This window comes from Platalea leucorodia, assembly GCF_965183815.1.
Source record: "Platalea leucorodia genome assembly, chromosome: 6".
Classification (NCBI taxonomy): Eukaryota; Metazoa; Chordata; class Aves; order Pelecaniformes; family Threskiornithidae; genus Platalea; species Platalea leucorodia.
This window is the reverse complement of record NC_138828.1, coordinates 83,248,480-83,274,326: the sequence shown is the minus strand read 5'-3', so window position 1 is coordinate 83,274,326 and position 25,847 is coordinate 83,248,480. Positions and strand designations below refer to the sequence as shown.

General features: G+C 45.8%; 1 protein-coding gene across 1 annotated transcript; it reads left to right on the top strand.

Annotated features, from left to right (window-relative positions):
* Positions 1–25,638, top strand: SMOX (spermine oxidase; the record flags this gene model as incomplete). Its single annotated transcript, XM_082316170.1, has 6 exons — positions 1–208; positions 4,729–4,955; positions 13,798–13,971; positions 16,813–17,512; positions 23,814–23,974; positions 25,293–25,638. 6 exons carry the CDS (start codon positions 1–3, stop codon positions 25,428–25,430), a joined length of 1,608 nt encoding a protein of 535 aa, XP_082172296.1. The 3' UTR covers positions 25,431–25,638.
* Positions 25,639–25,847: the final 209 nt, after the last annotated feature.

Genomic DNA, 25,847 nt, shown 5'->3' with positions numbered 1-25,847 from the left:
ATGCAAAGTTGTGAAATATCTGGAGACAGCACGGATGATCCTCTTAGTAGTGGCCTACGGAGAAAACGACAGCCTCGAATAGTAGTTATCGGTGCTGGGCTTGCAGGCCTGTCAGCAGCGAAAGCGCTCTTGGAAAGCGGTTTCACGGATGTAACTATCCTTGAGGCGACTGACCGAATCGGAGGCCGCGTGCAAAGCGTGAAACTTGGTAAGAGCAGCGTTTTGGGAGTAATGCGTTGGGTTTTCTTTGTTCTTCTAGCAAGGCTTTGTGCTGTCATTAGGTTAATTTGACCGTGTAAATGTACTTTTTCAGTCAATGTGCACATGCAAAAAGTTATTTGAGGTGTAGCGTTGTCAGGAACATAAATCCTTGGGCTCCTTTCAGGGTGGGTGGGCGAATCTGAGCTATCTTGTGCATCTTTTCCGAGGGAGAGCTGCTCCAAATCCATGTTTCTATAAAATAAAGACCTCGGTGATCGTTTTCATTCGTACAGGAAGAGCTCAGTGTAACAGGTCTGTGAGAAGCGTTCTGTGATTAAATAACTGTATTGAGACAGTTTCCACCACCGTTTTCAAGCTTCACTCTTGACTAGGAGCAGTCAGTAAATCTCCTGGCTAGTGAACGGCCATTTCTCAGTGCCTTACATCACTTGCAAAGGGGCAAGCTCCAAGCTATTCTGTTTCACAAATAGCCCCATTCATTTCCCTAGAACTAATTTACTGTGTAGGGCACTACCCCACTGTGAATCAGGCGGCTGAAAAAACCTCTTCAATGTATCCTTTCATCCTGATTTGCAGCTCTCCTACCTCTGTGGCTTCCTTTCTCAGTGTGTAATAAAGGTGCAGACACTGGATATTTTAATCCCGTGTCAATTGGAAGGGCTTGTAAAATCTCTAAATGCAAAACTACGGGAACAAACGTTACCCTTTGCAGCACAGCAGTCAATGAAACTTTCCCTGGTATCTAGAAGGGCTTTGCCTGTCTCTTCTCCACAGGAGGCAAAAAGCTCTTCACTTTTACTGAATTGCCTTCCTGATTTCAATTAACTGGTTCTGTTTCTGATCCCACTCTCTGTATTTATTAACTATGGCCTCTTGCTGCCCTCCTTTCTTTTTATTTGTCACGTGCTTACATCACTTACTATATTTTACTCGATAAATTCACCACAGTAAATAAACAGCAGTGTCCTATGAGCCTTCAGAAGGGAAATGAATGAGAAGGCAGTCGGAAAAATCTAATCTCCACGGTTTGAATGGGGCACTTTACATTTTGCCGAGACTTGGCATAGAGGTTAGAATGGGAAGTGTGTCCTTTACTCACAATACACTGCATTAAAAATATCCTGGATCATGTCTGTGAAAGGAGGGAAGCATTAAAGACCTGAAATCTTCAGGGACTAATACATCATTTTGTCAGCGCACCTGTGAAATAGTTTTGTTGTACAAGTATTGAGACCAATTCTCTCACCTTTGGACACCTTCAGCGGTTACTTAGATCTTTGCCTTTGCTGGGAATCTACCTCCTGTTCGTTAACACTTCTTAACTAACATGAGCCAAGAGCAGGCTTTTCAGTTTGGGGGAGATCTTACAGTTTGTAGATGTAACTGTTATTTGCAGAGCAGAGGACTGGAATCCAAAGTCTTGATCTTTTAATGCTTTTCTTAAAACCCCAAGCTGTCCTCTGCAAACTCTCAAAGTTACACCGTGTGGGTATGGACTGCAGTTCTCTCCCAAGGAGCGTCCATGTTCTGGCCCCTCGTGCGCTTTGCAGATTCACGTGCCCTTTAGCCAAACAATTTTGGAGCTCTGTTGGGTGGTGAAATCTTCAGAAGCAGGACCTGCTCAGAACCTCCTTATTCCCTGGTACGGGGCAGAAGGGCAGCATGGTGCTGGGCTGTGTTTTCTTCTTTTGTACTGCCTGGAGCAGCAAGGTTGCACCTGGGGCATTCAAGACCTGCTCATTTCTCAGAACTGGCTAAAGCTTACAAAAAACCGTTACAGATGTGGTTCTTCCGGATCTTCAACGTACAGTCATTTTGATCTGCTTGTCTAAATGGCATTTAAATGTTAAACTTCTCCGACCACTCCCTTGTCTGCACACTTGACTAAAGATCTGATTCAAATCTTCAGTTTAAATCTTCTCTGGGTTATATCCTAATACTTCCACTCTCACTGAGCCATGCTGTGTCTTGCAGGGGACAGTATTTTCCCTCAACTGCATAGAGTGTGTTGCTACTCAGCACGGGGGAATAATTTGGATTTTCAGAGGTTTGGTCCATCATTTCTAGCACGGGTGAGGCAGAGGGGTTGTGTCTTTGTGGACTGTAGGTGTGTTTCTTGTACGTGATCTATAACATCTGTATCCACTGCGGATACTTCACGACAGGATGCCTAAGAAATAGTCAGGGCTGCAAAGGGAAATGTGGAAGTTCCCATGCGTATTCAGAAGGCTCGATATGCAATCTGTGTGTTCCTTTGGAAAATGGCTGGTATGGTATATTGTTGCATATAGGCCTGTTCTGACTGCCGCTTGTGTCTCAGTAATTACATTCACAGAATAGGAAGCAGATTTTTTTTCTGTTTTTTTTGTTGTACTGGATAATTCATTCGAAGTAGATTAATATTGAAACTAAAATCTTTTAAGGCCCTGAAAGTAAATTAGCTATCTCTGTTTAAAAAGATGTTATTTAATTTTACACTTTTAAATAATTTGTCATGTAACTTACACTAGGTAATAACTGGCTTATCTGCTTGGTAGTGATGATAGTGAGTTTCCAAGTATTACAGGCAAGAATGACTATTTGTAAGTTGTTGGAATTTGATTGTGTTCCACACCGCTACTGAAAACAGGAGAGCTTGGAACACATAATTGTTACTGAGCACCAATACAACAGGACCTGCTGGAGTATTTTTTTTTTTCTTTCAAAGATCAGGTGCCCCATAAATAAGAGCTATATATAGGAGGATTGTTAGTGTAGCAGAGAGCAAGCTCCTGACATAAAGCGGCAGGCAGTATTCCTGCTGCTGATCTGGCATGTGATGACTCGCAGGAGGATTGCATTAACAAGGTGACTGCCACATGCAATATTTATGAGCTTTGTACCTTTGGCTGCCAATGTACAGCAGTCATTTCCGCTAGGCCGGGTGCTCTGGGAGCGTATTGGAGTTTGTGGCACCTTAAATATTCAGGTGTTTGTGACTCGATGCTGCGCACTGCGAAGCACATGCCTTGTTTTAGGTGCACATAGAAATCTTGTGCTCTGGAGTCCTGTAATGCACGTTTTGAATCGGCCTGCTCCTTAATGACGAGGTGGTTGTCTGCTTGAAAAACAAGATACGTGGAGCTTCCCCTTGCAGGCAGTGTCTCAGCTGGAGAGCATCATTTCTTGGAGCTTTCACCCATTAAACTTGACTGCCTTATAGCATAGTGCTGCAGCATCTCTCTGTCCGAGCATATATTTACATGTTAAATGGTATATGATGACTGGTGACTGCATGATCCTTTCTTCATCAGGCAGGTTCCCATTAACTATCCCACTTAATCAGGCATTCGCACACCTCTGCGGAGCGAGCTGCGCAGCGTGGTGTTGGCTGGGATGCTGGGAGAACACAGCTTTGTCAGACTTTAAAACAGTTAGCTTTGGACTTGTGAGAATCTGTAAAAATGTGGGTGGAGGACATGACCCAAGCTTATTTTTAGCACCTCGTTTCAGCTGCTGAACGTCTCCCTGTGCTATCAGCCCAGTCGTGGCAGCGCTGGCTCAGGGGGATCAGAGCCCTGGTGCAAACCTCGTTAGTTATAAGGAAGGGAGAGAGTGGGACTGACCCAACTCTGTGTTTTGCAGGCAGAGTATAGACGATGAAGACTAAATGCAACCTGACAGTGCATCTTTTTGAAGAACCTGATTTACATTTTCCAAGGCATAAATAAGAAAATATAACCTGTTTACTCATTTGGGGAATGGAAATGCATTTTTGTATTGCAGTTAATCTGAGGTATATTTGTAAATAACATGCATTTTCAATCACAGGACAAGGTTCAATATGCAGGCCAATGTTGCTATCCCAGGGCAATCCAAATCTTCCTACATCTCCCTGCTGCAGATGCTTTTCTTCCTATGTCTGGGTATCCATGCCCTCCTCTTGAATATAGTGGGTATTTGAAGTCTTTAGGTACTTTGTTCTTTCCCTACAACTATAACATTTGTATAGGTATCCTTATATGTCCTTTTTGCAATGGTGCAGTGTGGCTTCTTAGAGCTCTTTTCCTTCCCACACCCCCTTCACTAGTACATGGCTCGTGCTGCAACACGAGCAGTACATCCTCTGCTGTCTGATCATGTTCTTAAGTGCAGGTTTAGCGCAGGTGGTTTAGAAAGGCCAAGTAGCAAGGACAGAGCAGCTAGCAGCAGCCATGGTAAGAACTGGGAACCTAGAAGATTCTGATTTTCTCCTTAAGTATCATCAGAGGTGTGTCACTGTGATGTATCTTTGTTGGAAACATCCCATCCTTCTAGCAGTACCTAAACTTGTATCCCAAAGGACTGGTTTGAAGAACACTGGCGTTGCTCTTGTCTAACAGAGAAAGCTTGCGTAAGTGACGTTCAAACGTGTTGTCCTTGGGCAATTGTGCTTTTGCACATGTACATTTTATTTCGGGTTGAGTGTGACAAGCTTTCGGGAAAATGGGCTTCAATAACTAGTTTGTTTGGTTTACTCTCCTGCAGGGCACGCCACTTTTGAACTGGGAGCTACGTGGATTCATGGTTCACATGGAAACCCAGTCTATCATCTAGCAGAAGACAATGGTTTACTTGAAGAGACTACTGATGATGAGAGAAGTGTTGGACGGATCAGTCTTTACTCCAGGAATGGGGTGGCTTATCATCTTACCAACAACGGGCAAAGGATCCCGAAAGATGTGGTTGAAGAATTCAGTGATTTATATAACGAGGTTGGTATTCAGCTGCTTTGTCAGGTTGTAGATTTGCCTGAAAGAGCGAGAACCCTTGACAGTTAGAACATTCCAGGTACTGGACAAAGGTAGAAAACCAATACTGTCTTTAATTTCCTTGCAAAAAATCAACACTGAGTTTGCTCTCATCTCCTTAACTATACCCCATCTGCCCCTGATGCGGCATTAACTCACTGTTGTTAGGAAGAACAATCTTTCCACATTTGTCATCAATTTAATCACTTCCAGCAACTATTGCTGGGGAGATCCAGTCATTTGCTCTATAAAGTTGCTACTTAATTAAAAGAGTAGAGGAGGGATCAAATTACTAAACAAAGTAGAACGCAAAACCTTAGCAACAGCCAGCTAAATATTGTAGCCCTGTGACATTTTATTGATGTTATAAATACCGTAGCGTGCTGTGTTGTATGCCAAAGTCAGTGCAGTATCGTAGGAATTGCAAGTTTTCTTGCATCAGAAGGAAAGGATAACATATTTTCTGGCAGATTCAGACCAGTGTGGACTTCAGTTTAAGGTTATTTTAACTTCTTTTGATCAATGTTCAGTGACGTCCTCTTCAGTTCGGTGTAGATGAGGGCCTCAGTATGTGACAGAAGAGCCAACTAATAGAAAAATAACCCAAACAACTACAGACGCAGAACCTAAAAATACTAAATAGAAGCCTGCAAGATGGAAATGAAAATGCATGTTTAGTGGAAAGATTAACCTCTGCGAAAAAAGCAATGAGCCAATGTTAGACTTGGATAAAAAAGGCCAAATATACTTTCATGTAACTTTGCACTGCTGCTGTCATCCTAGTATTTCTTTCAGCGGGAAAATGGGGTTTCTTACTGATTTGTGTGCTGAGCGCATATGAAAGACTGGTATTAGTTCTAGCTGCTTTCAGTAGGAAGATTTGGCTGTAGGTAGAGTGAAGTGAAAGAAGGAGGCTTGCCAAAGTTAATTATAATTATTCCCCACATTTTTTTAATGTCACTTAAGAAGTACATTTAGGGGGGTCAATGCAGAATGTCTGGTTCTCCAGGTAATGTGATCTCTCAGTGGGTTATATAAAATGGAGCAAAACATTATTATTTTCATCAGGCTGTAACCATTGCCTAAAACCTTCAGATTTGCATCTGACAGTGACCTTCACCAGTATTTGACGCTTGGCTAAACACACACTAGATTCAGGTTACTCTTGCATATTTTATGTTTAAAAATATGTCCATGAGCGTTTAGAAAGCCACCAAGAGAAAAGTCACTGTGGCCTGTAAAGAATTACCAAGAATTGAATGGAGAGCAGAAATGTGGTGGGTTTTTTGTTTGAAAAGACTTTTGACACTGTCCTGGGTCTCTGAACTGGAATCTGTGATGGGATGGCACAAAATTATTTCAGTTTTAGACAGCGGTAGTATGAATTTCAAAGAAACCTCGTTATGGAAGGAATTTAGCAGCCCGTGGCAGGGAGGGAATTCTTGGACAAATGCAGGTGGAGATAATTCATCTGAACAACTTTTTCATATTACTGGATTGAAAACAGAACCAGAGCCAGCCAGGAAAAAAGACAGGTGAGATGTGTGTGGAGCAAGATTAACAGCAACTAAGACTAGAAAAGAGAGAGGGAGTAAGTGAAAATACTGCAGTGAGCAGCATTAGGTATGTAAATGGAGCACCGCCAAACTGCATGCAGCGCTCGGTGATCATCCTGTCTCGAAGATGATAGGAAAATCTCCAGTGAAGGGAGGGTGTTGCAGGCAGGCAGACTCTGAAATGAGAAGAGAATACAAAGATGAGAGCTACTTAGCTTTGAGATATAGCCGATAAGATAAAGGCTATAACAAGGTGCCAGTGTTTTAGAAATGCTTAATTTGGTAAATCCACCCTTTCTTTTAAAGCAAGAGAAAGGGGGCAGCCGGTGACATGAGAGAACGACACATTAAAAGTTAATCTTCTTTATGCAACACATAATTAGCTTATCGTTGCCACGGGATATCTTTATCGCTAGGAGACAGAAAAGGCTTTCACATTTATGGATTGTAAAAATGTCTACAGCTACTCTCTGTGATAAAAAATATGTAAGGGACACCTTAAGCCAAGAACAGGACATCAGCCAACCTCTTAATTGCTGTTGCTGGGGAGCTGCTTTCTCTCTCTTCCTTCAAAGTGTGCTGGAATTGCTTGCAGGGGCAGCTCACGGTTTTGGTGAACTTCTTGTCCCAGCCTCTTTGGGGTGTCAGGTTGGACGACCTTTAGTGATTTAAGACAGCTGACTGTGGTTTCTTCCCTGTGCTGCATAGAAAAAGTGGGAATTAAGGCAAGCTACGCGATCTCCTGAAAATCTCCAGCTAAAAAAGTCTGTATGAAATACAAGTGCCCCAGTGGGTGGGCAGTCAGGAGCATGTGCAGCAGGCGTCTGGCTTTGGGGACCTTTTCCTCTGGCTTAAAACACAGAGAATGTTTCTGCTTACGCATGCTGAGTCTGCCTGGTGCGTTTCTGGTTTGTGTTTTGAGTCCCCATTCCCCCAGCATTTTTTTTTTTTGCATTTTCACTAGAGTCCATTCCATTATTTTTTTTTCAGCCTGGCTGGCCAATACTCTCTTGCTTTAACTGGTGATGAAATGGGTGCTGGGGAGGAACAGTAGGAATTTGGTCTTCAGTTCTGAATCTCTGTTTTTTTGAGGAGGCAGGCTTTCTGAGAGGTTTTGTTAAAACATCTTGAAGTTCTCTAGGATAAAAAAACATCTTACAGATCACCAAATCCTGAGGTCAGGCTCCTCCCTTGCCTCATAGGAGCTCCCAGACCCTTCTCAGAGTCTTGGGGCATGATCACGTCATCTCATCTCTCAGGCTGCATCTCCCCCTTTAGAAGAGGCTGAGATAGCAAAGCCTGTGACACGCGCTGTCCTGACTTGAGAAGAAAAAACAAAAGAACCAAAACAACCATCAACCACACGATGGATGCAAAGCCTAATCAGGGATGGAGCACTGGCATTAACAGTTGAAAATGTAGTCCTGAATGAACCGGGCTAAATTTGTCACGGTTTCAAATGCCTGCCCTCCCCTGCACAGCCGGCTCACTTCCCATGCGCTCACACACTGCCCTTCTTTCGCTGCAGCTGCTGCCATGTGCTTGGGCTCGAGCATATGCCTTCAGCTCTGCTTCTCCTTCCGTATCTCTCTAGCCCCAGTTATCTCATCATCTGGACGCCAAATTCTAGGGAATGCAAAGTGCTGAGTGTCTCCCTCGAGTGTCTCGCTTGGGTATGTGGAGTCGCTGAAGCTGGAGCCTAGCAGGGCAAGGTCGCTCCTCTGTGTGCTGAATTCTCCTGGTGTGAAAGGCAGGACACCCCAGTACCTCCAGAGCTTCGCCTCACTAGCTCATTTGGAAAGTCCTTAGCTTTTTCCAGGCACTTGTCCAGTCTTTTTTGGCTGGCTTCTTCTACTTCAATACAAGTTTTGCTTCTTTTGTTTGCAGTAGCCTGAATTTTTAATAGCTGTAGGCATGCCTCACAGAAGCCTTTATTTGGTTACGAGGAAGCCGAGCAGTAAGACTGCGCAGCTCTTCATTTCTGCAGCGGAACGTTCCCTACGAGAGGCTGTCTTAACTGAGAGGCTGTTGCACCCCATTGAAGTCAGTCAAGATCTATCAGGAGCTTGTGACTGAGGTGACCCAAATCCTCCTCGGTGAGAGCACTAGCGAACCGAGCAATGCCTGTACGGAAGGTCTCCAGTCCTGCAGAGCAGCTACCTGGATTTCCAACCACACGTTGCCGAGTGATGCGCCATGAGAAGGGGCATTGAGCTTGCTGTGGGCAGGACAGCTCTCCAGCCACTGTTGTTTTAAGACTATGCTTCTTAGACCAGGTACTGTGCGGGGCTGGCACTGCTCCGGGTCATCGTCAGACCATTTGGTCAGTCTCTCAAAGGAAGGGGGCACCAGCGTTGGAAGGTTCTCCAGGGTGTGATGTCTATGCCACGTATTCATAATCTTCCCACCTTCCTCTCCGCTCCTGCTAGGATAATTGGGGGAATCCTGGGGCTGGGGGAGGATTTTTGGCCTCTGCCTGCTTATACCACATCTGCATGACCCTCGAAGAAAAGCCACAGGGGTGTGACCTTTGAGGGTAAGGTCTGTAGCTTCAGTGTTTTTGTGTGCCTATAACTGCTGCAAAACGTGAATAGAGACAACCCATCTCAGAGTTGCTCTTCTGTCCCTGCTAAATCCTCATTTCCCTCTCCACAGAGGCATTTAAGACCAACTCCCAGGTATTTGTGAAGGGTGGGAGGGAGGTGGTGAGCTTGACAAGTTAAATGCAGGTGAAAAACCACACTGCTTTGCCTGCCCGAGAATTTCACAGTCCATCAGCCAGCCTGATTTAGAAAAAGTGCCTATTTTTACTTAGGCTTTTCAGTAAGGATGTGGTCCCTAAAGACCTGCTTTGCAGGAACCCTCCCTTTAACAATCAGCTAATTAATGGCCTTGTTATCTGTCAGCTTTCTCCTGTGTGCTGCGCAGCTTCTGGGGGAGGGATGCAGCCAAAGAATGACAAAGTTTTCCACCCGTCTCACCCCCACCCTGTGCTGGGCTTCGTGCCATCCCCAGTTAAGCTCCAGTGCCTTGCCTTTGCGTTATCGTAGAAAGCAGGACCAAAGGGCCACGAGAGTCACCGTTCCCTCCCTGCCCCTCTATTGCACTGACAGATGTCTGGCCTGGTAACAGCGTGGACCTATCTCCATCGGGCTTTTTTTACTGACCGGGGATTAAGTCACGGCGGTTTTTAAGCCAAGTGAGAAAAAGACAATGGTACGGATCGTCACCGGCACTGACAGGAAGGAGCGTGGATTGGGATGTGCTTTCCTGGCCTCCTTCAGTGCTGAGAAACTTCTTTATTTAGATTTGTCCTTCCTAAGAGACTGCCTCTTCCTGTGGTGGAGGAGCACGTATGTAGTAAACACACGTAGGTGGAAGCCTGTAGGTAACAGAGAGGACATCCCTGGTGGCACCCACGTTCTCTGCAGAGACCCTGCTTGTGGGATGCCCCAAAGCTGGTCAGAAAGAAGACAGAAGATCCGAGCCAAAGTGGAGCCATTTTAGTGTTATGGATGTTCAATTAACTCCTTTTAATTGCTGACCGTCAGCCCATTTCCCCATAGGATTGTATGTAAACCCTCAGAATTAGGGGTGGAAATCTGCACAGAATGAATTGTCGCTTGGGATGTTCTGCGTCTTTTGCTTCTGCTGACGGTTCTTGCAGGCAGGTTTCTAGGGACAGTGTGCTGCCCAAACCCAGAGGAGCTTTACCGTGAGAGATGATTAGGTCGTTGTGCTGGGACAAGAGTTTGCCGGTGGTAGGAGCTGGGAGATGATGGAGTCTGTCCTTATTTCTTCTTCCTGCTTGTATCAGGTCTGTGATAATAGAAAAGGGAGGGCAGTCTGCACTGTATATGGTGTAGCTCGCCCTGCTGACGGGCATGGTGCCCTCGGTTTGGATGCATGGATGTTTTGTAGGGTTAGCTAGAAAATCAGCAGAATCTTTCAGGCGGTTCTTGATGCTACATTTCACCAGGCTCTTCGAAATAAAGCCCACTGGAACTCTCTCAGGAATCCTTCTTTCATCACATCATGATGAAGTGACGGAAGGAGAATGTGTCTTCAGATCTCACAAAGGCCTGTTCCCCATGGCTTCAGAGGTGGACCCATAGGCACGATGATGATGCTTTCTGTTGCTATGAGCAGTTTTCCACCTGAGGAAGCAAAGCCCAAGTAACTCCAACTCCAGACAGTACAAATCTGCTCGTGCTTCATTAGAAACCTACCTTAAATGGGATTTCTGGTGAACCTTTTCCATAGTTTCTTATCCAGGATGTGTTCGCTGCATGTGTGCGTTAAAGGATACATGTTGAGCGTCTTTTTGATTCTTTATTATGACAATGTATCTCTTAATGTAGGACTTGCTGTTGGTTCTCCTCTTGCTTCTTTCATAGATTCATAGAATCGTTAAGGTTGGAAAAGACCCTTAAGATCATCGAGTCCAACCGTTAACCCAGCACTGCCAAGGTCACCACTAAACCATGTCCCCAAGCACCACATCTGCCCGGCTTTTAAATCCCCCCAGGGATGGGGACTCAGCCCCTGCCCTGGGCAGCCTGGGCCAGGGCCTGACAGCCCTTTCGGGGAAGAAGTTTTCCCAATACCCAACCCAAACCTGCCCTGGCGCAGCTTGAGGCCGTTCCCTCTCGTCCCATCGCTTGTTCCTGGGGAGCAGAGACCGACCCCCCCGGCTCCAGCCTCCTTTCAGGCCGTTGCAGAGAGCGATGAGGGCTCCCCTCAGCCTCCTCTTCTCCAGGCTGAGCCCCCCCAGCTCCCTCAGCCGCTCCTTGTAAGACTTGTGCTCCTACAACAGCTTTGCCTTCTGTTCTTCATCAAATGTTTCGGCACCCCCAAGAAGAGAAAAACAAAGAAATAACAGGGATTCTGAGAAAAAGTAATAAATCCTGGTGGTGATTATACTTACCTGCTGTCCGATCGATGGGACTGCATATATAGGAAAGACTTTACTTCATGTTTACAGCACAGAGAACTGTGCATTTCTGCTCTTTTCTCCGTGGGGCAATGAAGAATACAATGGTTAATAAAAACATACCCATGGCTCGCTTATCCTTTTGGCCAAATGGTAGCTGGGTTTTAACACAGCTTTGCTTGTCTTGTGAATGCGTTATCTGCTTACAGTGTGCAATCGGCTTATGAAAGCTGAGCTGCATTACGCTGACGCAAGGTCTATGCAGCTTGTACTTGCTGGAAGTGGTTTGGGCCTCAGAAATCGGTGGACCTGAGAACTGTGGGATGTTGAAACTGCCAGAGAGCTTTTGGCATTGGGGAACAGAGAAGACACTATTTCCTTTGCTGGAAGCCTTCATTTCTTGTAGGGCATTGGTCTCCACATTTCTTGTCTGGAAATGTCCTTGGAAAGGCTGTGTCCCATTCAGCGTCTGCAGTTCTCTTCTGTATTCAGCAGTTCCACTTATTTTTCTTGTGATTACTTCTCTGGTTTTGTAGCTTATTTTCGCCCTTTTTCTCTCTTTCATTTACTCTTTAATTCAGTTTCTTCCTCATCCCTTACTTGTCCTTTTCTACTCTCCTTCCTCCATTCTCTCACAGACCTGCTCTCTCTTACTCCTACCACTGCTATACATTTTTCATCACTACCTCCCCTTCCTCATCATTCCTCTGTTTTGCCTCCTCAAATTCACTATATTCCTAAAACTCAAGAGAAAATCAAGCTTCAGGGGAGCATCAAGGTGGGAAGAAACTAAACCATGGTGAATTTGCCGTAACAGCAGAGAGTGAGAAGCTGTAGGAGCCTTTGAAGGAGAGGCTGCCACAGTTCTGCCATCTTCCTACCAGGTATTTATTTTTGAGTTGAACTCCTCAGTATGTCTGAATAATCTGTCTCCAAAAAAGGATCATAAGTTGTAATCAAACCATCTTTGACAGGAAAAACTCACCAAGCAGGGATCTTGCCTCTCTGCTTCTAAGCATACTGTGTACCTCTGTGGCACGATATAAATGAGAAGGTGACTCATTCTTGACAAACAAGTCATTAATGGGATGAGTTGTGCTTCTGGGAGGCATCTTTTAAAAGCTTTCCTGTGTTAAAAGAGTTTTTCCATGGAAATGAGGGGCCATGATTCAACTACAGGCTCTTCTGGCAATCTTACAGACAGAAGTACTGAGTACTCCAGACAGCCACAAGCCTATGGCCAAGGTGGATGGTTGTTTTCTTGCTTTTAAGTAGCTTGTACAGTGGAAAACTGGGGTTAAAAGAATGTCGGGAAGATCTCCTTCAAAGAAGAACGGTTTGTTAGAAGGGGAATTTTCTCGTGGTCCTTCTCAGGCTGGCTCCTGGTGGGGGCTACTATTTTTGTCATTGTTTTCCATGGATCTGTACCTGTCTTGTGCTCAATGAGTAAAATGTGTGTGCATACAAAATGCCTTTGGTAAGCCTGCGTTGGTTGCTTCCTATTTTTCAGGGGACAACAGAAAACTAAATATGAAACTGAATTCCTCCACACTGGTGGATTCCTGGGCATTATTGCTAAATAATTAGAATAATGGAGAGGGTGGAAGGGCTGTTCCAGGCTAGAGCAGTCAAGGATCTGAGCCCTGCGATCTGAGAAAGGTTTTAGATACAGAGTCTGCATCTGAGATTGCACCTGAGACACCGAGGCGGGAGAAGAGCTGGTGCTTTATTGTTAGATGTGAGGAAGCACGTGGGTCCTGCTGCTTGACTTCACTCCCAGTAGACTTTGGATGGAGACTGGAGCTTAGTCAGGCTGTGGCACTGCTCAGCAGAGCCAGAAATTACACATAGCAAACCTAAGCCTGCTCTGTGGAGGTGCTCTGCAGTCTGTGCTTGCCTGGCTTACAGATCCAGCTGCTGAACAGCTGGTCGGACAGCAGGCTTTAGCTACTGAGGCAGGACTGCCTCACTTGGTCTTCTGCAATTGACAGAAAGGACATGCTCGAATTAAAAAATAACTTAATAGTAAGTTAATAGTAGCTTAATGACTTAATAGTAACTAGACTGTTGCAGGTGAGTAAGGTTGGTTGTCTTTGCCTGGAGGGAAGCGTTGCTTCCTGCCTTCTAACCAGCATGGGGTGCAACTGGGCCTGGCGTTGGAGCAGAGCGCGCAATGAACCGCCAAAGCTGATCTCTAGAGTTGGCAAGGGAAGGTGATCTGAACGTGCTGGTTTTGGATGGAGGAAAAAGCATCCTGCTTGAGGCTTGGATTCTGCTGTGAATAACATTGTCCATCTTTTTGTCCTGTCTCTGGCAGGTCTATAACCTGACTCAGGAGTTCTTCCAACGAGGTAAACCAGTCAATGCTGAGAGCCAGAATAGTGTGGGCGTCTTTACACGGGACGTAGTGCGCAAACGTGTCAAGGCCGATCCGGATGACACAGAGGCCGTCAAGAGGCTGAAACTAGCCATGATCCAGCAGTACCTTAAGGTGTGTGTGCACGTCGTTGTTTTTTTGTTTTAACTAAGAGCAGACAAATCTTGAACCTCAGGGACCTGGCTAAGCCTTGCCCGTCACTGGGGAATTGCTTTCTGTGGTCTCTTGCAGCTGGGGCAGTTTGTGTTCATATTGACAACTTTTCCTCATGAGGCATATCCGAAGACAGTGAGCTGCAAGAAATAATGTCTTTGCCCTTTTTTTTTTTTTTTTCTTACCTTAAACTTCCAGCTTTCTAATCAGAAGGGGATTTCCTAGGCCCCGTTAAATTTTCTGGGGTGATTTAACATTTTCTTACCTGAAGCTACTCTATTGTCAGCTTCTTTTAGTTATGTCTTGTCTTGTGCCTCACACCTGGGACCCCGTGGTCCCTCCTGCGTGTCTTTTGCCCCCTTCTGTCCACATGTCAGAGACCAGAAGAAATGTAACTTTGATACTAGTAATTTGCTGAAGAAATCCCTGGAAAAGCATTTTGAAGGTAAAGCAATAAAATCAAAGGTAGATTGTATAAACCTATGTCCTAATCATCTTCCCTCACAGCTTCCCTAGTTCTTTTTATCTCCTTGATGCCTCGGCCTAAATGAGATCTCTGTGGAATGAGGACTTAATGCTGCATAAAGCACTCCGCAAATGTAACAGTTGTTCCTATTTCAATTTTAATGACTTAAAGGCTTATGAAATGAGGCAGGGGAGGCAAGCAGCACTCTGTGATGTGGGTAAGTGTATGGTATTCACTATTTACAGGTGGGAAGCTGAAATAAAGAGAAATAAAGACGTCAAGAGTCTCACAGGAGATCTGTGATAAAGCTGAGATTTGAACCCAGGCGTCCTGAGCACTATTCTCATATTTCACTGTTTTAACCCTAAGAGGTTGTATGGCAGGGCATCTCTATAGCTGCCACATAAAGACTACTTATTTATTGGGTTATCCATGTAACATCACCCATGCAGACAATGTTAGTCATTTGATATAGCTCTGGTTTTCCTGGTGGTGACTTCTGTGGTTGCTACAGGTTGCCACAGCCAGAGACTTTTCTGCAAGTCTTGCAAATCCCTTCTCAAGTGTAAATACCTGAGAACAACAAAGCTTCTGATGCTTAAGACTATCAGATCAGAGTGGTTCCTGAGAGAGTGGGGATTAACTGGTGTCTCAGGCAAAGTATGGTCTTGGTAGTTGCCTGTTTTTCCTCCCTGGCATTTTTCCTTCATGGGTGAAAGAATCAAATAGAACCATAGATTGTTTAGGTTGGAAGAGACCTTTAAGATCATCAAGCCCAACCGTTAACCCAGCACTGCCAAGTCCACCACTAAACCATGTCCCTAAGCACCACATCCACCTGGCTTTTAAATACCTCCAGGGATTGGAACTCCACCACTTCCCTGGGCAGCCTGTTCCAGTGCCTGACAGCCCTTTCAGTGAAGAAACTTTTCCTAATATCCAACCTAAACCTCCCCTGGCACAAGTTGAGGCCATGATAGCCATCACTGTTTGTTATCTTCATAATGTGGAGTGTCCTGGTGGAGCATCCAGGCAGGATGAGCGGCCCGTTGCGTGACCCAGGGTGCAGGGTCTGTGCTGTGGGCCAGCAGAACTGACCCTGGGTGGGTGCTGGAGAGCGCTCGCGCAGCCGTCAGATGGGGTGGAACCACTGAAGACGCAGAGGACAGGTCTTCTTCAAGACCTAGCTGCTGGTGAGCTGGCCCAGCAGTTGTGCCTGCTCTGTCTTCACTGGAGTCATTGGGCAAAGACCAGGAAGGGGCAACCACCTGTTTGTCAGCACAGTCACAGGAGCAGTCTGTGAACTCCTTAGTACAACTTTGACTTGTTCGCACGATGTCTTAGCCCAGCACAGAGATTCCTGCCCTGCACCAGGATGTTCCACAGGGAGGGGGTCTGGGCTTGCCAGGCTTCCAAACATGGTCATTAAAGTGTGGAAAGGCCTGGAAAATTGGCCAAAGGGTGAGGCGTGGAATTGTAATGTTCCCTTTGCCTAAAATGCTTAAAGAATTATAGCGTGCAAATCATTGTGACTCCAGTGATTTGAAGATTTTAAGATCACTATGTCCCATGCATCAGTATTATCATTAGAAACTTATCGCAAGACAGACCAAACATCCTGCCTTTGTTCCAGGGATTGTTGGAAGCTATGGCTATGCCTAATACTCCTGCAAACATTAACCAACAGATCCCAAATCTAAAGCTGTGATAACCATATCAAGTGAATCAAACACAAGTGTCTCACGTCTTGGCATTTCCCTTTTCTGCCTCCTTCAGTTCCTTCTGTGTTGGGTCCTCTCACCTCCGACAGATTGTTAGCTTGCTGATTGCTGACTGTTTGACAGCATGTTGAAAGCTGCAGACAGCAGAAATAGCTGCCAAAAGTTTTTCATGGCTCCTCGTGGGAACATTTATTAACATTAGAAAGAGCATCTGATTAACATAGCTCCAGCTTCTGTTGTAGCAGCACCAAGCAGCCAGTCCCTGGCCAGTGAAGTGGGTTTTAAATGATAGAAGACAGTCAGAACTGTAACCCACGGTCATGCAGAAGCAAAGATGTCATCTCTGAACTCTGGATGATGCAACCGTGGCCGATGCAACCGAAGCTGATGCAGCTTGTTACCATGACAAAATGGTTTCTCTGCTTGGAAGGAAGGCTAAGGATGGATTTTGTCAGATCCTATGGCCAAACACTTCTTTACTAGCAAAAATAATGTGGTTTAAGAGTGGGACTCGGCACTCCCAGCTTGTGGAGCTCCTCTGTGCCCTTGCAATGTTGTGCTGTGGCAAAATGAGTTGCTCTGTGGCAATGTTGCTTTTGTCTTGCTTTTTCTTAGGTAGAGAGTTGTGAGAGCAGCTCCCACAGCATGGATGAAGTCTCGCTCAGTGAATTTGGGGAATGGACCGAAATCCCTGGGGCTCATCACATCATTCCTTGCGGTTTCATTAAAATCGTGGAGATTTTGGCCCGCTCCATTCCTGAGTCTGTCATTCAGCTCCGCAAGCCGGTCAAGTGCATCCACTGGAACCAGTCAGTCAGTAAGGAGATTGAGAGGGTGGCTGACCACAACAGTGACCTCCCCGAGGAGGACAAGGGCTCCGATGTCTTCGTAGAGTGCGAGGACTGTGAGTTCATCCCAGCTGACCATGTCATTGTGACTGTGTCCCTGGGAGTCCTGAAGAAACGCCACGAGAGCCTGTTTCATCCCCGCTTGCCTGAGGAGAAGGTGATGGCCATTGAGAAACTAGGCATCAATACGACTGACAAGATTTTCCTGGAGTTCGAAGAGCCTTTCTGGAGCTCTGAATGCAACAGCATCCAATTTGTCTGGGAAGACGAGGCAGAGAGTGAGAGCTTGACTTATCCCGAGGAGCTGTGGTATAAGAAGATCTGCAGCTTTGACGTACTCTACCCACCAGAGAGGTACGGCCATGTCCTGAGTGGCTGGATCTGTGGAGAAGAGGCTTTGATTATGGAGAAGTGCGATGATGAAACTGTGGCAGAAACCTGCACCGAAATGCTACGTAAATTTACAGGTCAGCCATGCTCTGGTTCCGTTGGTGAGTGGAGAAGAGAGGGAGAGCGGGGCTGGGGTGTTGGATAACTGCTAGGAAGGAAATGCACTAAAGCAATTTTTAGTTCTTTGGTGTTTTATGTCCCTTTGAACGGGCTGTGTGTGGGCTTCCAGCATACCTCCTGCTTGGGTGTGCCTGAAAGCTATTTATAAAGAGGTGCTGATAACCAGCTCAGGAAGCGGTGGGTAGAAGTGCTTGAGGATTCCACATCCTCTGCTTTATTTAATCACAAATAACTCTTTAGCAGCTGGACCTGTCAGACTCAGGGCTCCTGAGGACTCATCTCAGCTGTGGAAAGCAGCATAGCTCTTTTAGAGCTACGGGAGTTGAACCTGTTTAGATCAGCTGAGATGTGGTGGTTGAATCGCATCCCTGACTTCCATTCAACATGAGTCTGTGTGGAAATCTGATTGGCCTAAATGCCCAAGTGTCCACTGATGTTGAGAGTTTCCATTTCTGGGTAGTTTGCCTAAACCTTCCTGGACTTCACAGGTTTCACGTGTACTGAGCACACATCACATTAAAGGCAGCAGTTGGAGCAAGACAGATCTTATGTGTATTATGCTGAGAAAATCCAAGATGAAGTCACTAAAAGTGGTAATATTTGAACAAGCTGGGCCTTAGTTTGTCTGCAGTCACTTCTCTAGAGGTTGCACACCTTCCCAAGGAAAGGGCTTTTTGCGTCTGGAGTTATTTGCGATCCTTTGATGGGAGATGCTGTATAAGTTCAAGCGTAAGGTAGTAACGTTGAAAGAAATAGTGATTGACTTATTGGCAGTCTTTAAATAAGGATTTTGAATTTATACATAATTATAAGCAATTATAAGAGCGGTGTCCTCCAAGATTAGATGCAGAGATTGGTCCCGTGATTAAACTATTTATATCTGCCTGCTAGCTCGTGTTAGCCAAATCTCAACACCCAGTGGGTTTCCAGCCTTACCTCTTGTCCGTGGACCTCCAATTAACTGAGGAAATTTGCCTTCGCAAGTGTAGCTTTCCCCTGTGCTTACAGACCGTTTGCTACCAACAAGGCAGAGATCTAGAGAAAGGGTCCTGGAAGGTGAGGACTACCTGCATAACTGGCTACTGCAGAGAAGTAGGATGAATCAGTGAATGCTGGACTCCGGGCAGCTTCTGCCTCCTGAGCTGTTTGTTTTCAGTGGTGTTGGGTATCCCTACGTTATGTCAGTACCTACGCGCCTTCTTTCCTCCTGACCTCAGCAGGCCAACTGCTGCCCTACGCAGGCGTAGCAGGAGGCTCTTCTCTTTAAGGCCAAGTTGTTCCGGTGCTGACATCTCGCAGAGCGTATAAACAACCTCGTTTGTTGCAGCGCTTCTTGCTTAAGATCTCTTTTTTCTAAAACACCTCGATTCAGCAGTGGGAATTTGGCTCTTCGGGTCTGTTGTGGTTTGGCAGATGGGAGTATACTCTCCCTCTTCCTTCTTGCGCTCCTTCACTGTTGTTATTGTTTGCATGCATTGGATGTCCCTCTCTTCCTCCCAGGATGGAAATACGTCTGCGCTGGGTCATTGGTATGTGCTGCAGTTGCTGTTCCAGCTGATACTGCACCTGGTCACTGTCCATCAGGCTCTTCAGCAGCGTGAGCTCTATCTCAGCCTTCTGCTAATCCTGGGTTATCTAACCCTGGAGAGTTTCAGACTGAATTTACCAGGGCCTTGCTCTGCAATGAACATTTTGTGCATAAGCTGAGAGGTCAGCTCTCAGCTGCTCCAAACTGCGAGAAGAAAACCTGTCCTTGGAGTACCCCTTACACAACATGACCTCTTCCGCTTTCTGCCCAAAAATCTTGTTAGCCTGTAGAAAACCTTTTCACAGATCATCCAGGATGGCCTTGCTAAGGTAGCTGCGTTTATCCTGTTATCCTTGCTCCCATTTTCCCTAGCAGCTTCACAGAAGAAGCACTATCTCGAGGCTAATCTGGACCAGGTGCCAGGCAGGCTGAAATAACAGAAGCGTGCACAGCTCTCCATGCACCTACCGTGTTCTTCACTAATCTGTGTCATCAGGAGCGTGAGAGTGGGTTAGACCAGCCTGGAGGTGGCTGGGGGGATACACAGCAGCCTTCTGCCTGTGATCTAACTGTAGTCATTTCTGAAAATGTCTGGTCTCCTCTGGTCCAGTTAGCACCACCAAACACAGCTTCTAAAGAGTTTCCCACCACCCAGCTTCGTGTAAGTGAGCTAATTGAGTTGTGAAGCTAGTCTTCCTAGGATCCTAAGCTTAGTGGAAAGACAGACTCTTCCATAAGGCAGCTCAGATCTCCCACACCTCACTTGGTGCTCTGTGACATCTTCTCAAGAAGCTTTTCTCTACTGAGTTTAGAAAGAGCCTTATATTGAGTAATGAAAGCAGGTAGTATGAGCCTTTTAATGTTCACTTTGTCTTTTGTAGCTTTCATGTTCTGGGTATAAAATGCCCCGTGTTCTTATTTCTTCTTATTCTATTAAAGAATTATGCATTGGCCAGGTGAGTTCTCATCTTCAGCTGTGTTTTCCCAGTCCGTTGCTCATGGAGGCCTTTGCTTTGGCTTCAGAGGGTGTTAGACCAGTCCTATGTTAAATCCATTCTTTTAGACTCGGTGTTATTTCACACTGAGAATTTCTCTCTGACAGGAGGTGATCTGCCTCTGTGACCTTAAACTTCCCATGCGGGTTAGCGTTGCGGATTATCTGGCTTTGCTGTGAAAAGCTCTGAGGATTGTTCTAACCTCAGAACCATTGACAATTACTGCTTTTCACAACTGGATGGCTGAAAAGCAGCGTCCTCTAAATCTGATTAAATGGGATGCCTTCGAACAATTAGAAGTCTTGCTCTGGTTTCTTTGTTGGCTGAGCTCTGGGTGTTAGAAGGCAGAAGGCAGTAATTGCAGGCCTGCTCCCTTCTGAAGGACTCACTGATTTGTCAGGCTGTGGCTGGAGATGCCCCGCGTTGTTCTCCCTGTCCTTCAGCTATTCCTCTAGAGGGGAACGGATCTCTTTTAGGTTCGGCGTCATATCCGCCAGCCCCATGTGGATGCCTGGGATACCCTAATGTCTCTCTGGTGGCTGTAGACGCTAATGTGTGGGTAGTACCACAGATCTCTGGTGGCCTTGGTGGGTATCTTAGATACCCTGCTCTCAGGTAGGCAACTAAATTTGGGTGTCTTAATTTAGATCTGTGGGTTGATTTTATGATAATCCTGCATCTCGTAATCAGCCCCATAAGCAGTGAATCTATGTAGCCACACCTCCCAGTAGTTGAATAAAGACAGGATTGTTTGAGGCACATGGACTTCTCTTCCATAGCTTCAAAAGTGCGAATCTGTGGCATAAAGATATGTGCCCTCCTATTTTAGTCCTTTTTTAGTCATTTTCTCTCTCTTTGGACAGTGGAAACTCCACTGTCTCCACATCTGTATTAATTGTTACTTTTATCTGTAGGCAAAGGCACATGTTTACCCATCTATTTAAGAGCAGATTGAGAAAGTCCAATTAAATATCTTCCATGAACGAGTGCGGCCCTCCCAGTCTTCGTAGTTTCTGTCTTGCAAACAACAGTTCAGGATCAGAGCTTGTGTTATGTGGTCCCATCTGACCTTCAACCAAGCTCCTCCTCTCTGTGTGCAGCAGAAATGAAGTTCTGATTTTTCTTTTAGAAACAGCTCCTCACATTAAAAGGTGCATAAATGCAGAAGCGCAGGGGCACAGTAGCTGCACAGTGGACGCTCACATCATGCTCAGGAGGTCTGATGTGTTGAGGAACCTTAAAGGAGCTCATGAAAGCTGGTACGTCTGCACCACACAGCGTGGTGCTAGGGAAGGAGACTGGCTTCGGTTCTGGGAGCTGTACAGCTGCGATTGCATGTACCCAGGCTCCTTAGCCCTGCTCCACGCTGGCAGCTGGCTCAGGCATTTCTGCATGAGCTCTGCCATCTGTCCAAGGCCACATGCTTCATGTTGCTGTGCTGCAGTTTCCCTTGTGATGAAGTTGCTACGTGAAGACTAATTCCCCGGTGGGAAGGCTGCTGTTTACCTGCTTGTATACACAGTACAAGGTCATCCATGGGAACCACTCGAGAGAGACAAAGCTGTTGCTTTTACCAGTCTGAACGATTGCTCTATTAAATGTTGCTGGGTTTATACAATTGTTGATTGGGCTTATGACTCCACAAACCCTTTCGTTAACAAATTTCAGTCTTTTAGCAGATCTGTGACCTTATCTGCAGGCTGACAAGCCCTCATCTCATTGCTTGTAAACACTGTGTGTTCCTAATGTTAATCATCTTTTTATCAACATCTTACTTGTTGACCCCTGTATTGAAAATCTTCTGGGTACCTTGACACTGGAACACGAGAACGTGCACCAGCTACAGAAGAGGCACCACCAGCCTGCTGCAGAGACTCCTTTTATTTGAAAATACATTGTGTGATTGTTTTTGTCTAATGCAACGTGATGGATGCCTGCTTTGGCCCTGTTTGGTGTTGCGTTGTCTAACAGCTTTCATGGTGCGTTCTCCTGGGCTTTCCCACAGCCCTTAAAAATAAAACGTGATAACTTATTTCCTTGATGCATCTGAGAGCTCCCTGTTCTCAGACTCCCTTGGGCTTTTCACTTCCATCCCAGGCATTCCTGCTTTGAAGATTCTTGGAGGAGCACATTTTAGAGGCTTTGTTATGCTAAATTGTTACTCCTGAAACAACATTCAGTTGTAGGATGTATTTTGTTTGTAGGGTATATTTATTTGCTAGTCTGTGCCATATTTTGATCTGGGGGTTAGCGGTTAGAAAGTGTTCACAGTATACTCTGGCAAGCCATCCAGGTGCCTCTGCTGTGTTTCAGCCTTGTATTTCATCGGTCTGGTTGGCACATGGTACTCCGAAAAGCGGTAGCTGAACCAGGGAAGTAACCTGCTCCTGATTTTAAGGAATCGAAGGCACGACTAAATAATTCTTTAGTAGAACTAAATAATGTAGTGCCTAACTAGTCTTTACAGTTGGATGTCTCCCTCTCTAAGCCGTGATGAAGAAAGTGGGGGAATTTGGATCTTCTTCATAGCAGGCTAAGCATGCTGAAGGGTTAGAGAGTTGGGGTCTGAAGCAGGCACAGGAACTATGCAAGATGCAAGCATGTCTCAATTACTCTTGCTTCTTGTGCTGACAATCTCCCAGGTTCTAGTAGCTGAACCTTGCCTGGATATGTGAGGCTGCCTCAAAGGTGGCCTCAAGGAGGGGTCTCAGCTCTCCTGCAGACAGAATTTATCTTCATAGCAGTTCTCCATGACCTCTCTCCCCATTCCTCTCCTGCCAAGCCAGACACGATCACGGGACACCAACAAAATCTCGGTCAATGACACTGAGATGGTCTCAGCCTCGCAAGAGGGTCTCCAACGTATGACCCTCCCTATCTCAGTTCTGCCTGAGGCTCTTGGGGCAGCAGCTGGTGGGCTGCCTCGGCTACAGTCCTGGATCCCATGTGCTCCTGTACTCTTGGGGATGGGGACGGTGGCTGATGATGGCCCTATCATCGGTGCACTCCGGTGCCCCTCGCCTCTAGGTCCTACATCCTCTTAGCAGGGGAAATCCTACAGCAATCTAGAAATCCTACTTCCAGCCTCAAAAGCCTTCTTTCCATGCCATGTGAATTCCACAAAATGGGTCTGCTGGATTTTAGGTTCATTTTGGGGGCAACTGGGTAGCAGTTAGAGTGAGTAAAACATGTTTTGAGAACTTTCTGTCAGATTTTCCTATGCCCCCACATAATGAGGATTTGCCTTCTAACATCCTTATCTCTGTTCCTCTTTGGATGCACACCTCTCTCACAAGACTACCTAAACATCCAATTTAGCCTGGGCACCCAATTAAATACATAAAATTAGGTGAAATCAATCATGTGCTTGATCACCACCAGGCTCCCCATGGCAAAGGAGACTAGGAGATGCTCTGTATTTTCAACCAGTCTGTGTCCGGGGTTCCCTGAAGCTCCCTAATCTCTTGGGAACATAAACATTTTAATGGTCTTTCCCAAAATGGAAGACTGCAGCTGAGATTAAAGGGGATGCTATTTCTGTTATATAGATACTTACAACTCAGTAGTAGAAGAGATATCAGCTTTAGGGCCTCTTTCCTATAGCCTGCAGGCTCTGCTAGGATGTATTTGCAATAAATCAGACTGAATACGTGCCACTCCACACCTTGCACAGGCATTGTCATGTTTTCTCTCAGACACGGTCTTACTTTTTGTCTTCTCCTGCTTTCCACCCAGGGAATCCAAACATTCCGAAACCTCGCCGGATCCTGCGGTCCTCCTGGGGCAGCAATCCCAACTTCCGTGGATCCTACTCTTACACCCAAGTTGGGTCTAGTGGGGCTGATGTAGAGAAACTCGCTAAACCACTGCCTTATGCTGAAAGCTCCAAAACTGCTGTAAGTATGGCCCAAATTGGTTGTGTGGCAAGAAGACTAACATGACGCTGGGCAGCGGGTTTTCTGGGGAGAGGTTGAAAGAAACAGGTTGGGCCTCCAGTAGTGCGTTTTCCAGTTTTTTTTATACATACCCCTCTGGACAAATAATGTATGTAGGATTTTACCTCTAATGTTTGGAATCCCAACATCTCGGGGATTCCCACATATCTCCGTGAAATTATCAAGAGCTGGGCATCTGCGTGGCTTTTGGAATTCTGATCTCTGCATTTAAAGACCATTGGCCAGTTCGAAATTCCCTAGGAAAGCACGTTAATCTGATTTAAAGCCTAGTCTGTATATGGAACATTCAATGCACGACCGCAGCTAATGGCTAGGTCTGAATGTGTCGGAGGTGCATATTAGGAAATCTTTCTGTGTTGGCAGTAGAGGGTGAGGGAGGCCCAGTCCTTGGCTGGGGGACTCATGCGTTGGCAGCGGACAATGAATTTGCTCTTCAGACACTGCCTTTGCTTTCTGAATACAGCATGGAGAACAAGAGCACACATGGAGATAGTTACTGCAGCTCAGCTGATGAGCAGTAATATATTAAGCCAAACTCACCCCGTCGTTCAGGGTTATGTGTTCGAATCCAAAGACAATGGTTGACGAATACGCAGCCTCCAAGCATCTGCCCGGTCCATCTCCTCTATCCAAAGCCTGACCCCACCACGGAATGCTGTTCAGCACAGAAATCTATTAAAAAAGATAGCAGGAGCTTTAGGAATATTTCTCTGTAGTTCCTGTGGAAGAGAGGTACCTGAAATTCCTGCCTCAGAACGGCGTTGGCAGCAATTTTAGCAAGCGCCTAACTATTGATGTAAGAGACAAGACACTGTGTCTCACCCTATGGGTTTGGAGACATGACTATTTTTCCTTCTGGAATTGCTGTTCAGAAAAAAAAAAAATCCTTAATGCCTAAAAGGCTAAAGTATAATTTAGGAGAGCAAAGGGGGGAGTCAGTAGAGAAGTAAGGTGCTCTGTGACTCGTGCAGGTTGGTTTGAGGTTATTGGAGCTTGTACCTGGCTCCGTGATGGTGCCTCAGCCCTGCAAACAGCTCCGTGCAGGCATAGCAACGAGGATGAGCTTGACGTTGGCAGACACGTGCTGTGCCTTTCCCTGTGGTGCACCCCGTTGGGATTTCGAGAACCAGCGCTCTACAAACACTGGTGTCAGCTCGGGGGGGTGTGGGAGGGCACAGAAAGTTTTGTCTCCTTTTAGCCTCGCGTCTGCTTTCCAGTAAGCGCTGCTGAGCTTTTCTGCTTTTCTTACCCTCTCCAGCCGATGCAGGTGATGTTTTCAGGGGAGGCCACTCACAGGAAGTATTATTCCACTACCCACGGTGCTGTGCTTTCTGGGCAGAGAGAGGCCGCTCACCTCATCGAGATGTACCAGGACCTCCTGCAGTGCCGGAGCTGAAAGGCCCCATGTTTGTGAATACCACCAACTCCCAAATCCTTGTACAGGTGTGTGGAGGGGTTCTTTTTTAATTTCAGTTCACAGTAGAACAGCTTTTATCTTTTTCTATTAAAAAAAAAAAAAAAAGCCCTAACTGTTTAAAAAGTTAGTCACCAATAGCTTCATTTCCATGTGCTGTATTGTTAACAGGGAAGGGTGATCCTTTTGTCTGGTAAACTGTTTCTTTGTCATTTTAATTCTAACTTCACTTTTGGTGCCTATCATATTTTTTTTTTCCTTTCTGTATTGTAAGTGCCTTCTATACTAAAATAAATGTTGTAATAAAAAGACTGGGTGCTTTGGTACTTCCTGGACACTTCACTCAGTAACTTGCAACTTTCTTATTCAACATGATAAAAATAGCGTTTTTCTCCCTTC